Here is a 14,490-nt window from a genome sequence, read left to right as displayed (position 1 = left end):
TTGAAGATTGATATTCCAAACAGATCTTTTACATTGATGTAACAGTTCCTCCTTTTGTGTAATTAAATTGGCACTCCTGTAAATTTGCTGCTATTTCATATCATCTATATAAACATTACAAAGTTGAGTAAATTTATGAATGTAATTTTAAGTGTGCAAAACTACAGTGTCATACCATTGATAGTTTTTGATTCCCTATTACATTTCTCTTCCCTGCACTCTTCACCATGTCAGTTTATTTTCATGTGTATATTTACGTCTGCAGAAAGTTAAATGTTGGACGATTGTACAATGCAATAATGAGCTGTTTTTGAGGCTGTGACTCTCAAAATGACTCTGACCCACTTGATAGTCCCCATATCTGTACAACTATTTTCATAATACAAAACTGGGAAAGAGCATAGTGACTGAAATGGTGATCTTGTCTAGGTCAGAAAATAGAAAGTACTTGTGAATAAGTAATCAAGGGCAGAAGTTAAAAAAAATCAGATTGAAGATGAAAGCACAAGAGCTCAGAGATTATGGTATAAAATCATATCTCGTATGGCAATTTTATAGATACATTATTGATCTAGAGGTTCTGATGGAAAATTAAAATACGTGAGATATGAACTGAGTATTCCCTGTTTTAACTGTTGTTTTTGTCAGATTTCCAGTATCTGCTGTTCTTCGTCTTTCAATCTGAATCTAACTTGTTCACACTGAGTACATACCTTTCTTTTTGTAAAGAGCATGTTACATATTCCAACGTATTGCCCATTGATGCTATTTTTATGCAAGTCACTTTTGAGTGCATATTTTTTATCGGCTGCTTTAGATTGCTAAGAGAGTAAGTCAGAACTGTCAAGGGAAATATTGCAAGCTTCTGTTTAATGGCTGTAGTATATTGGTGTGTTTTGCTTATTAGATAGCTTTTTCTGAGGGGAAATAATAGTGTTTTTAAAAAAACATGTCTTTAATAAAATCTCAAGCATTTGGGGTTTTGCATGAATTTCCTGTTATTCATAAGTACTCCACTACTAATAATGGGCATTTGGCTCATTCTCTGGACCTGACTCTCTGGCAACATTAATTCAGTGTTCAGGTCCTTTTTAGAATTACCAAAATATCTAGATAAATAGATTTATGAAATTAATAGATATAAAAAAAAGCATGCGGTCTGAAATTTCTCTTTTTAGACCGAAATGTCACCTTTTTGTAACTTAAGCACTTTTTCTATTCTGCCCATGTCTATGAACCCTATCAATGATAAAAATGACAGTCCTATAACTGGCATAAACAGCAATACCTGACTTTATTAAATAGTCATATTTATTGCAGTGTTGTCTGAATTCTAAGGTTGTACTTTCTTGTTCCAGGTTCCCTTAATCATGAAAAAATTGCCTTTCCCTTTCTTATCAATGGTTTTCATAAATCGCAATCTCAGAATTGTTCCTTAGTCTCACATACTGCTTGAATGAAAACATGAAGGTGTGTGTACTCGCTTATGAATTGTTGTATGATATTGTGATTTGGCCTTTTATCTGGAATAAAAGCAGCTTGTTGCTTAAGAAAACTGTTATCTGCTTGAAATCAGAAACAACTGGCTGCTTATTCTGGAAATGACTGGGTTTAACTACAGGTTTCAACAGGGAGCATCTCATTGCTACTTGAGGTATACTTTTCTTGATAAATGAGGCAGAACACAGTCGAGTAGAAATTACACTTTTATTGCTACAGGCCAGTCTTAAATTACCCCAATGTCAGGAAGCTCTTCAGTGTTTATTTTCTGAAGGCAGCTGTAATGGTAGCTTTGTGGTAGGAGTCTTGCCACTAAGTCAAATGTTGTCATTTCAAGTTCTGCACTAGAGATTAAAGAACAATGTCAAAAGCTGACACACTGATGTAGTGCTGAAAGAATTTGTACTGTATGAGGAGCTCTGCATGTGGACAAATTTCCCTTGGAAAGTGAAAAATCCCATGACACTATTTTAAAGAAGGGGCAAGCAGAGTTCTTCCCCTATACTTATCCTTCATCCAGAATTATTTTAAAGTAAAACATGGTATTAATCATATTACTGTTTGTGAGCTCTTAGCAGCTTTATTACAGTTTATTAATGGTGATTGCAATTCAAATAAGTACTTAACATTCTTTGAAATTTTCAGTGCTTGTGCAGGGTGCTTTGCAACTGAAAGTCTTTTGTGGATGATCAGTTGATGCATTAACAGCAAAACTGAAAATTCTGATATGCAAGCTCTTACTGTAGTGGATTAAAAAATCAAGTAGTTGTGAAAAGTTATCATTGAAAATCCTATGTGCATAACTTACAAATTCAGATGAACAAATTAATATCTGTATTTCCTGCAACAACTCCTCTGTACTGCCCTAATACATTTTCATGTACTTCAGTAATAAATAGCCTAATCAAAATCGGAAATGTTGCCAGTTGAGCTAGTCATCAAAATGCACTAACCTTTCTCAATATGGTTGACCAGGCCATCTCCAAATACAGTCCTTCCTTGTTTAATTTAAGTGTACTTCGTAATTAGTAATTGTATGCTATTTTGTTAATTCATAGAATTTCTAAAATAGCTTAATAGTGATCTCCATTGTGGTCCTCTGCCTCCTTACCTAAATGCTAGCACATCAGCAATGTTAGCCAATGATGTGATATCAAATCCTGTATGTGTGATGACCAGAATCAGTTCTACCTTTCTGCCATCCAGCTCAACCATTCTAGTGATTATAATGCAAGTATGCTTGACTTGCACTTAAAACTGGGCCAACTACAACCTGCCAGTATTGTTGAACATGGTACTGAACGAACAGCTGACTGAGATTTTTATTTGAAGTATTCTGTAAAAGCTGATCACTGAATTTAGTTGAGATATTTTAGAACTGCTGTGCTGCTTTCAAGCAAAGTGCTCAGTTTTCCTTATAAAGTGAATATGAAATCTCCAATTGTTATAAATTAAATGCTGTAGTCTGGTTTGGAGTGTTATTTAATTTTCACTGTAATCTTAGTTGTGGTGTCATTTATTTGAAGATGCCTGGAATTTTGCATTTCTACATTTCACTTTCATTTTTGTAATTTTGCAGTAATCATTTAACTAATAGTTTCTCTTAGAAGAGAAGGCAAGAGAATCTGTGACTGAATTTGGTGAAATGTTTTCTTCTGAGATTGCCATTTGACCTGTGTTATTGCATGGGAAGATAGCAGAAGAGAACATCTCTTTTCAAGATAACCATCTTGTCCTGGTCCAATAAAATTGAATTCATTTTCAAGAGTAGACAGAAGCCTGCACTAGCAAATCTTGTTATGTTTTTCATTTAGTTAGTACTCCGTTCTGATGCTGAGGCACTAATTCCCTTGCCCAGGAGGGGGATCTCCGTATGCATGGTTGCACTGATACAGCGATCTACTTCCAGATGCTAAAATGTAAATACATAGACAGCATCATAAGCATTTACTTTAAAAATATCTAAGGCAAGATATTTAATATATTATAATTTAATACAATTTTACTGCAGCATTGAATTCAACCAGTTGTGCAGAATTATGCTAAGGGGTGTGGGGTGGGATTGATGTGGGGTATTGCATGAGTTGAGCAAAGGAGAAGGTGGGTAGTGTTGTTTAAAATATAATTGTCAATAAGCAAGCTCATTTCTGGGATCTGTTCAATCCTAAGATTAAAAAAATGAATAATGAACATGTTTGCAGACTGTCATCACTTTGCAAACAATAATGTCACAAAAGGTTCCATGAGCATATAGTATAAATTCACCTACAATGTTTAAGTATTTTCTAATTGTCACTAATTTATTTGTTCTGCTCACATCTGCTGATTGGTCCATGTGATCCATACATGGGTTTTACGGCAGATGTTTACTCAAATTGCAAGCCGATTTGGACACATCCTCCAGTGATGCAGCATCTCATTGACTGTTGATGGGTGCTTTGAGGCCGACCTTGCTGTCCATCAGCATTGTGATCCTCATCAGTGCCTGCTGCAGCTATTTATGCACTGTTAGTGTTCAAGAAATGAGAGCGCTGCTGACAGAACTGATGAGAGAAGCAGCCCAACTGGGCAATTTAGCTGATACATCTGACTGCACTGTGACATGTGTGACACGCTTGGCTAACATTACATGGATATACAGATCACTCAGAACTGACCGCTGGCAAGCATAGTGCAAAGCCGAACAGTGTTTTTTCTTGTGGAGATAATGATTGACAGATTTTGCAGAACTAAAATTGACAGCTTTCCTGTTTTCTAAAGAGTTTTTTCTGTGTGGAATGTTGTTTTCCCTATTCAGTAATATGGTTCTCTGGCTGCATTATTCTTTTTGTTTGGATCAATGAGGCGCCCATTGTGCCAGATCATACAATCATTTGGTCTGTCTTCTATCACCTCATTAAGTAAAGCCTTCTCCTTTTAAAAACCTTTATTCTTTAATTGCAAAAATGAGTGACTAAGGATTTGTGGCACTGAATAGTATAAAAATATTAAGACTAATGTTTATGGCGCTATTGCTTTACAGTGCCAGCCAGTGATCAACAATTGGGGTTCAGTTCCTGCCACTGCCTCTAAGGAGTTTGCACATTCAGCCCGTGACCATGTGGGTTTCCTCTGGGTGCTCAGATTCCTCCCACATTCCAAAGACATATGTTTAGGGTTAGTGAGTTGTTGCCAGAAGTGTGGCGACAGTTGTAAGTTTCCCAGCATATTCTTGGCTGATTTAATTTGACACAAATGACACATTTCACTGTATATTTTGATGTACATGTAATGAATAAAGCTAATCTACATACTATTCCAGTCACAACTTAAGGGAATTTGAAATCACAATCACAGTTTATGAAATTAGTCTTAATGCAAGAAGCATGAGAACCAATTTGTGCCCAGTAATCTCTTGATAACAGCACAATTTTAGAGAAGTTGGTTAGGAGACAAATAATGGCATTGGAGTTATCTTCACATTATGGTATAGAATCTTACTATCCAGAAAGGTTTAGTATCTTGTTCATAGCATGACTCCTCCAACAATGCAACACTTCCTCACTATTAAAATGGAAGAATGACATCGTTTAGATAATTATATACTTGTATGCTGCTGATTTTGACAATTTAATGTTATTGATTGGGGCAGTGCAATAGTCTGCTGCCCAAAGTGCCAGAGAGAAAAGATCTTACTCTTTGGAAAAACTCTTCATCACATGTTCAGTTTTCAGAGGAAGTAAGAAAGTAGCCAGTTGAATTATTTTTCCTCTCTCCCATAGTCCCGTATCCAAAATATTAATATATTAAAACTTGTTTTCTTTATTTTCATTAATTCTATCATTTTATTCTTAATAAAACCATTTAAATGTATTTTTTTATTCTGTGTATCTATCATTACAAGTTGTCTATGACATAGGGATGGTCACTTTCAAAATTCTGTTTTAAATGGGAAGATGTTTTTTCTACTTTTGGATCAGTCAAATGATGAGTAATGTGACTGATTACATGATGTTGCATAGTGGTGTGTAACAGGATATCCTAAACGTAGCCTCACGAGGAAACTGGCTTTTACGTATTGATTTATGTAATGCCTTTCACAACTTGTGGATTCTAAATATTCACTAAATACTTTTGTGGTTTAAACTTTTGTAATTTATGAAACATGATGCCATTTTGATTACAGTGCCCTATAAACAGCAGTAAAATAAAGAACATGCATCTGTGATCTTAATGTTTGGGGGGTAATTAGTATTGGTAGAGATGCCAGGAGATCACCTTCATATCATCCCATAAGATTTAAAGCATAGAGCTGGGCTCAATTTAATGTCTCAGCCAAAAGGCAGTTCTTTCTGCACTCCCCTAATCTTTAACATAAACTCTGAGCACAAATTTGTGGAATGGGATTTAAATCTGCACCTTTTGCCCCACATGTAATTGCTAGCATAATGCTGGCTGAGATTCTTAAGGGCCACTTAAATTTTAAAGAAGATCGTTAGAAAGTCAGTGGATGTTTGATGAATCTGTTGTTTTGTATTTTTGCTTTATGATTCATGGATTAATGCCTAATTTTATTTAAATATTTCAAAGATTATGTGGATACATACAAGGACTGAATCTAGAATCCAGATTGAACAAATTTGTTTTCACCTCTTCAGTCACTTCAGTTGTAATCAGATGAGATTAAATTTACTTCATTATTTTATAAGTTATGTTCTTTTGAGGTGAGCATTTGCAGGAAGTGGGGCTGGATCTCTGTGAAGATAGCAGATGTGAATATCTTTGATATTCTTTGCATAATTGAAATATAAAATCAAAATTCAAACTGTTAGATTAATCAGGGATGTGGGAATACCTCTGTAGTTAGTATTAATTATTGCTAGTCTGCTATGCTGCCTGGGTCATTTGTTGTATCTTGGTTGGTATCCTCCTTGGCAAAGTCCTCTAAAGCACCACGTAAATTGGCAGTGTTCTGTACATTATGGTGTATTATAGTATAACTGAGGAAAAAGATACTTGGCAATAAATTAGCTAACAAGAATTCTTAAACTTTCCATATTCTTTGAAAGCTATTGAATGATTAGAAAGCAATTTCTAAAGAATTTAAAAATTTTTCTGGGATCAGTGTGATCTGAACTGAAATGGAACACTCGCAATTGTAAGGGTAAGAATAACGCTAGCTTAAATTCCACTGCTGTCTGTAAGGAGTTTGTACATTCCCCTTGCGACTGCCTGGGTTTCCTCTGGGTGCTCCGGTTTCCTCCCACAGTCTAAAGGCGTACAAGTTAGTAAGTTAATTAGGCACATGGGTGGAATTGGGAGGCAAGGGCTTCTTGGACCAGAAGGGCCAGTTACAAAATCGGGTTTAATATCACTGGCTGTATCCTTTAACAAATGAGGATTCCAGATCGTTTAATGTAATTTCTTGTACATGAGTACAAGGGGAACAAAAATGATTGTTACTCTGGATCTGATGCAGTGCAAAAAACACACAAAAGATAAAGGACATAATAATAATAGAAAAACACATAATAAATTAAAATGCATAAGTGTGTGTGTTCATTTTATGCCCATAAAGTGACGCTAGGTTCAACATAAGATGACTAATGGGAAATAATAAAATAGTGGTGAGGTTAGTGGGTGGAGGTGATGATCAGCCTTACTGCTTTGGAAGATGATGGTTTTTGAGTCTGGTAGTCCTGGTATGGATGCTACATAGCCTCCTCTCGGATGGGAGTGAGGCAAACTGTCTGTCAACAGGTTGTGTAAGATCCTTCATAATGTTACTGGCCCTTTTCTGGCATCTTTCTGAAAATATGCCCTTGATGGCAGGTAGGCTGGTGTCAGTAATGCATTGGGCAGTTTTGACTTCCTGTTTTAGAGCCTTCCTGTCTGACACCGCAGTTTTCATACCAAGCAGTAGTACAGCATGTTAAAATCCAGTCAATCGTGTGTATATAGAATGACGTGAGTCAATTATTAATTGGAGACCCTATCTAATCACTAACCCATGTTTTCCAGTCCCAGTGAATTTCATGCTCCATTTTTTTTCTGTTGGGAGAAAGTAGAAAAGCTTCTATCTGCCACCTCCACCCCAGCTTTCCACAGGGTTTGCTCCCTCCATGACTTCCTTGTCTATTTGATCATCCCCACTAATCTCCCTCCTTTCACTCCTTTCTCACCTTCACTCAGGGCCCCAAATAGCACTTCAAGGTGAGGCAACACTTCACATGTGAATCTGCTGGGGTCATCTTTTTTTCATCCGGCATCCCAAATGCAGCCTCCTCTGCATTGATGAGACCCGTCATAAATTGGCAGAGGACTTCATTGAGCACCTCTGCTGAATCGGCCACAAGTGGGACTTCCTGATGGCCAAACATTTTAATTCTGATTCCCATTCCTGTTCAGACATGTCGGTCCATGGTGTGTCAAGATGAAGCCACCCTCTGGGTGCAGGAGCAGCACCTGTGTTTTCGTTCTAGGTAGCTTCCAACCTGATGGCTAAAAATAAGCTTCTGGTTTAAAAAAAAACAATTTCTATCCCCCCACTCTGGCCTTTTACCTCTTCTCATCTGCCTATCACTTCCCCCTGCATCCCTTTCTTCCCTTTCTCCTATGCTCCAGTCTCCTATCCTACCAGATTCCTTCCTCTCTGGCCCTGACCTCTTCCACCCACCTGGCTTCCCCTATCATCTTCAAGCTGTCCGGCCCTTCCATCACCTTTATTTGGGCATTTCCTCCCTTCCTTTACAGCCCTGAACAAGGGTCTCAGCCCAAAACTTTGACTGTTTATTAATCTCCGTAGATGCTGCCTGACCTGCTGAGTTCCTCCATCATTTTGTGTATGTTGCTTTGGATTTCCAGCATCTGCAGACTTTCTCGTGATTTTGGTTTAGTTCTAAGGTCAATTATTTTACTTTAAAAAGTGTCGTAAGTATAGTTGACTTTATCTTTGGTAGTAATTTCATTTCAGTCACTCAGCAAATTTTAAACAATGATCGTTGATACATGATTCACACGTCTGCTCTTTTGAAATCGGGGTTGTGCAATTTGAACATGTTGGAGGAATTTGTCATTTAGTAATAAAACACAGAATCCTTTGTTCTTCATCATGTAGTATATGAGAAAGGGAGGCATGTTGCAACAATCTAGACCTTTGATTAGCAGCACTTGGAGTATTGTCTTCAATTCTCGTCACCCCATTACAGGAAGGATTATGATGCTTTAAAAAGGTATATAAGAGATATAGTTCCTGCGGGTTGTTAAGCCAGGAGGGTGGTAGTTGGGATAAGCTACCTATTAAATGCTCCCAGTGGCATATATCTCAAATAGCCTCTGACAGCCAAGTCCAGCTCCTGTATGGCTCAGCTACAAAGCCCAGCGGAATCCTTTCTACTGCCAGAAGAGGGGGCAAAGTTGGTTACTGGCACCTTAAAACAAGTTGTTTCAGGCATATGGGACTTATCAGCTGTGGTTGGCAGCTCATCTAGGAGAAAGAAAATCACTTAAATTTCTGCTGCCTTGTGACTATATGCACTCAGAGAAGGCTTTGGGAGTTAAACCCCGAGGAAAATTCTGGAGCTGGAGTCCCTATGTTGAGTTCACTGGTAGCTTCTGCGACATCACTGATGCCAAACAGTATCTTGTCTGTGCAGTTCCTTTGGATTCATCAGCTGTGTGGAGAGAGAGAGCCTGTACATGGGCAACTAGCTTGCTCCCCATATCATACTGCCCTACCCTACATGGACAACTGGGACATAACGTGTGGTTGGCCCTGACTAATGGAGGTTATTAGAAGAGATATACCAGAATACTGCCTGGATTAAAGTATCTAAGCTAGGGGAGTGGACAAATTTACATTGTTTGCTCTGGTACGATGGAGGCTGAGGGAGGACCTGACAGATGTGTAGAAAATTATACAAGGCATAGAGAGGGAAGGCGCTCAGAATATCTTTCCCAGGATAGAAATGTCAGATACTCAAAGATAGGGAACTTAGGATCAGAAAATCTGCAGTAAATTATAATCTCTGCCAACTCCATCATATGGGCACTTGCCTCACCAGCATGCAGGACACCTTCAAAAGGTAGTATCCATCATTAAGTACACCCCATCACTCAGGCCATGTCTTCTTCTCATTGCTATCATCAGGGAGGAGGGATAGAAGACACACTCTCAATGTTTCAGGAACAGCTTCTTCCCTGCCGCCATCAGATTTGTTGATGGATAAGGAAACCATGAACACATTAGTATCTTCCCCCCTCTCTTTTAGTACTACTTATTTAATTTTTTTATATACATTATAATTTAGTTTTTTATTACTATGTAGTGCAATGTACTGCTACTGCTAAAAAAACAAATTTGATGACAGCTTCTTCCCACTGCCATCAGATTTCTGAACGGCCAATGAATCCTTGAATACTGCCTCACTACTTTTTATTCCACTTTTTACACTACTTACTTAATTTAATCTTTTTCGTATATTGTAATTTATAGTTTTTTATTAAAATGTATTGCACTGAACTGCTGCAAAATGACAAATTTCATGACATATGCCAGTGATAATTAAACCTGATTCTGTACATGAAGCAGCTGAGACAAATACTATAAATGCACTTAAAGAAAAACTAAATGAATCCAAAAGAGCAAAAGAGTGTGCAAGATGAAGGTTCATGTGGAACTAAGTATTACCATAAAATGGTCTGTTTCTGTGAAATTATATTTAATTTGCAGTTAAAATTTATGTGTTGTGTGATTTATGTAAAAATCACATCATGTTGTTTCTTGGAGTTGTAGAACACCAGTTGACACCTGTGAGTCTCAACCAGATGACTTTGTGATTAATATCCTTGTCAGACTATCAAAATATAGTTTAATCGGAGTTTCTACAAGTTTAGTTGCTGCTTTGTTGCTAGTATTTTGCAAACAGCTACATTAATATTTACTACATTTAACACCTTACTCAGCCGTATCACTGGACAAGAGATTGTATGACTGGTGCTAATTTGCTCCAGATCAAGAATTAGTGGTATTAGTAATTTGCCAGTCTGGGTATCTATCAGATAAAATAGTAAGTAATACTTCACCAAAAATATACCGGGTTGCAAATCTGCTGAGATAAACAGATAGAAAGAGGTGTACTGTGAATAGACCACCAGGATGTATTATGACTACTGCTAGATTAGGATCATTATGGAGGTAAAATAGAAATAAAATAATTTTGTAGACTTGGGAATTACACATTTATGGTGGAAATCTTTCCATCTGTGCTCAAACATTGAATTCTGACATAACAATGTTTCTGAACATGTTGCATCAATATAAGAATGGTAGAAATATATGTTGCCAGCAACCTGGAAACACTTGTTGGTACACATATGGTCGCCTGATGAACATCAGATACTGCAGTACAGTTGAGGTAATTGAAACTGAATTTCTGAACTGGAGCACAAGGTGCATATGCTACTGTAATCGTATGTTTAGCTCATAATAACCAGAATGAATTTCTACCACCAAGCTTTTCAAATTTAGTATTATTTTTATCATTTGTTCACTGGTTGATGTATGTAATATACAGTATATTTTCTCTATGTATATTGTTCTGTTTATGTATATGGTTTAGTTCATATACTGGGCACATTGGAAGTTGCAAGTATGTTTATGATTGAGGGTTTTTCGTAATGTTCTTGCCCTTAAATATTATGAGAAGATTTTGTCTCTGTAATTCAGATCTTCATGTTTATTTAGGTATATATGTAGTTGACATAGCTGCTGAAAACTGATTTCAGACTTTGAAATAACTATATGCAATTATATCTGAGTTGCTATTATAGATTGAGTAAATATTCAAATGAATTTATGAATAAATCCATAACCACAATCTCAAAGTTCAAAGTAAATTTATTATTGAAGTTTGTATATGTTACAATATACTACCCTGAGATTCATTTTCTTGTGGGCATTCACAGTAGATACAAAAAATACAATAGAATAGACAATCAACTACACATTAAAAAAAGACAACCATAGTACAGAAGAAGACAGTGAATATTTAAAAAATCAATAATGGATAATATTAAGAACATGAGATGTAGAATCCTTGAAAGTCAATAATCTGCTGTATATTTAAGAATTTGTCATTTATTATGATAGAACACCATAATTTTTAGATATGAGCACTTAAGTTATTACTTGGCATTTCTGCTTTGAAGTGCAGTATTTTGGTGCTATAGAGAGATTTGCTTTGCACTGACCAAATACTACAGTTTTGCTCTCCCCTGTCATGCATGCACTTCCGTATCAGTTATACTATAGTTAATCAAAGTTCAAAGTAAATTTATTATCAAAATGCATATATGTCACCATATTTAACCTTCAGATTAGTTTTCCTTGCGAGCGTACTTGATAAGTCTTAGAATGAATGAATGACTGCACCCAATATGTCAGACAAGCAACCGATGTGCAAAAGACAACAAACTGCAAATACAAAGGGGAAAAGTAATAATAAATAAAAAAACAATAAATATTGTGGACATGAGATGATGAGTCCTTAACAATGAGTCCACTGTTTGTGGGAACAGTTCAGTGATGGGACAAATAAAGTTGAGTGAAGTTATCCTCACTGGTTCAGGAGCCTGATGGTTGAGGTATGATATCTGTTCCTGAACCTGGTGGTGTGAGACCCTGCTGGCAGTAACGAGAAGAGTGCATGACCCAGGTAGTGGAGGTCCCTGATGACGAATGCTGCTTGCCTGCACAGTACTGTTGCGTAGAAGTACTCAATAGCCCCTCATATTTTCATATATATGATATGAAACTTTGTTTCTTTTGACAGGACGATGATGACACTGTTTCACCACTCGACACTTCTGATACTCCAAGTTTCATTCTACGTGAGCAAGGTGCTCACTTCTGCTTTAATTCAAGGCAAGTTTTTTTTTTAAGCATTCACTGAAATCCATTCTCCATTTAGCTTTTTAACTCATAAATGAAGTAGTTACGAAGTAATTCTTTAATCGGATATACTTTTTTTAAAATCTTTGCAGCATCGTCCTTCACAAGAAGTGTCCACTTTGTGACCTGGTGTTTCCCCCGAGTTATGATCAGAGCAAGTTTGAAGAGCACGTTGACAGCCACTGGAAGGTGTGTCCCATGTGCAGTGAGCAGTTCGCCCCAGATTGTGACCAGCAATATTTTGAAAAACATGTCATGACACATTTTGCTGAAAACATTCAGCATTTTTGATTAAATTGCAAAGCTTATTTACCAATTTTTTTCTCCATGACTAATGTTGGTTAATGTTAATAATTTAGCAAAGACACTATATTTTATCGCTGAAGGCTACTTTTACAGTAGTTTGCTGTATTACTTTAAAAATACCCTTGAGCTCATGAATATAATATAAATATCATAAATATGTTATTAGATGCATGAATTAATCATTACAATGTTACTAATTTGCATAGTTGCTTAGAAAATAAGTGTATCTTATTTGAACTACTTGCCATCTATTATTATGCCATAGATGATAATCTTACTTCATTGCAGCTTTAGCAAACAAAAGTACATTTCCTGTAATTAATCTATTAAAGATCCTAAACATAGTGCTTCACCTTTCAAAACCTATGACAATTTAGAGATAAACAGTAGTTGATTAGTTAAGCCTGAGTTTGAGGGTTTTTGCTTTCATTTCAGCTTGATACAAATATCAGAAATGAGATGTGAATCCAGGGACAATTGTACCTGAATATATAATCTGTAAAACAATTGCACTTTCACGAAAATATCAACCATGTCCTTTGTCATGATGTGATTGAATTTCCTTCTGTAAATGCCTACTGATACATTTTGCAGATAGTTGTGCTATTGTGTTAAATCTCTGCACAAAGCTGTATTTAAGTTTCCGTTTTCACTGGTAATGATATATCCAGTTTTTTGTTGCAGTAAAATTTCTCTTTACAATAAAGACAGGTCTAGTCGACCTATTGATCATGGATTACATCATAGCTGCTCAAAGAGACAATATACACTATCAATACATCTTAAAGTCCACACTCAGTGGCCACTCTATTAGGTACACCTGTGTAATGGCTTGTTAAAGCAAGTATCTCATCAGCTAATTGTGGCAACAACTTAATGCTTAAAAGCAAGCAGACATGGTCGAGAGGTTCAGTTGTTGTTCAGACCAAACATCAGATTGGGGAAGAAATGTGATCCAAGTGACTTTGACTATGGAATGGTTATTGGTGCTAGACAGGGTCGTCTGAGTATCTCAGAAACTGCTGATCTCTTGGGATTTTCATGCACAAAGCTCTCTAGTGTTTTCAGAAAATGGTGCAAACCCCCCCCCCCCAGAAAAAAACAGCCGGTGAGCAGCAATTCTGTGGATGAAAATGCCTTGTTAATGAGAGATCAGTGGAGAATGGGAAGATGGGTTGATGAAGAAACTTAAGACCAGTGGTGTGCAGAAGAGCATCTCTTGTATGCACAGCAGGTCAAAACTTGAAGCGGATGGGCTGCGAAAGCAGAAGAGCACACTAGGTTCCATTCCTGTACCTAATTAAGTGGCCACTGAATGCTGTTCGACAATCCACTGGAAAAACGGGAGTGCTGAAATTAGCTAATCAATCTTGTGTTCATACTAAGCCTCAGTCTCTTGCATACATGTCTGTTCCCTGTTTTCTCTATCAACATGCAACAGAAGGTGCTAGGCTCATGAACTTCAATAAGACGGAGACCCAACTTGCTAGTTGCCCATGCTGCTTCATTCTCTCACCCAGCCTTCTGTTGCAGTCTTCCATTGCACTTGGTTGGTACTGTAATCTTCCTCTTCTCTCTCCCCATTGCCTTTCCATTTTTGAAGCCCATTTGCTGATCTGTTTATTCTATTTTCATTAAACAGCTTTCATTACACAACTTCATTCAGTTCCCTTGCCTCAGATACTCTGCCCCTTTATTTCAATTGTTTTCCTTACTCTCAAAATAAACCTTTGATCCCTCTATCCCTGTAAGTT

At 36.9% G+C, this 14,490-nt stretch overlaps 1 protein-coding gene across 1 annotated transcript in view; it reads left to right on the top strand.

The window, feature by feature from the left end:
* tax1bp1b (Tax1 (human T-cell leukemia virus type I) binding protein 1b) overlaps window positions 1–13,472 on the top strand; it is a 98,260-nt gene extending 84,788 nt beyond the window's left edge. The window contains exons 17-18 of the mRNA XM_059945057.1: window positions 12,312–12,403; window positions 12,523–13,472. Coding sequence (XP_059801040.1) covers window positions 12,312–12,403; window positions 12,523–12,721 — 291 coding nt within the window. The 3' untranslated portion in view covers window positions 12,722–13,472. The remainder of the gene's footprint in view (window positions 1–12,311; window positions 12,404–12,522) is intronic.
* Window positions 13,473–14,490: the final 1,018 nt, after the last annotated feature.

The sequence above is a fragment of the Hypanus sabinus genome, chromosome 20, assembly GCF_030144855.1.
Source record: "Hypanus sabinus isolate sHypSab1 chromosome 20, sHypSab1.hap1, whole genome shotgun sequence".
NCBI lineage: Eukaryota > Metazoa > Chordata > Chondrichthyes > Myliobatiformes > Dasyatidae > Hypanus > Hypanus sabinus.
Note: the sequence above shows the minus strand (reverse complement) of the source record. Positions and strands in the feature narration are given on the sequence as shown.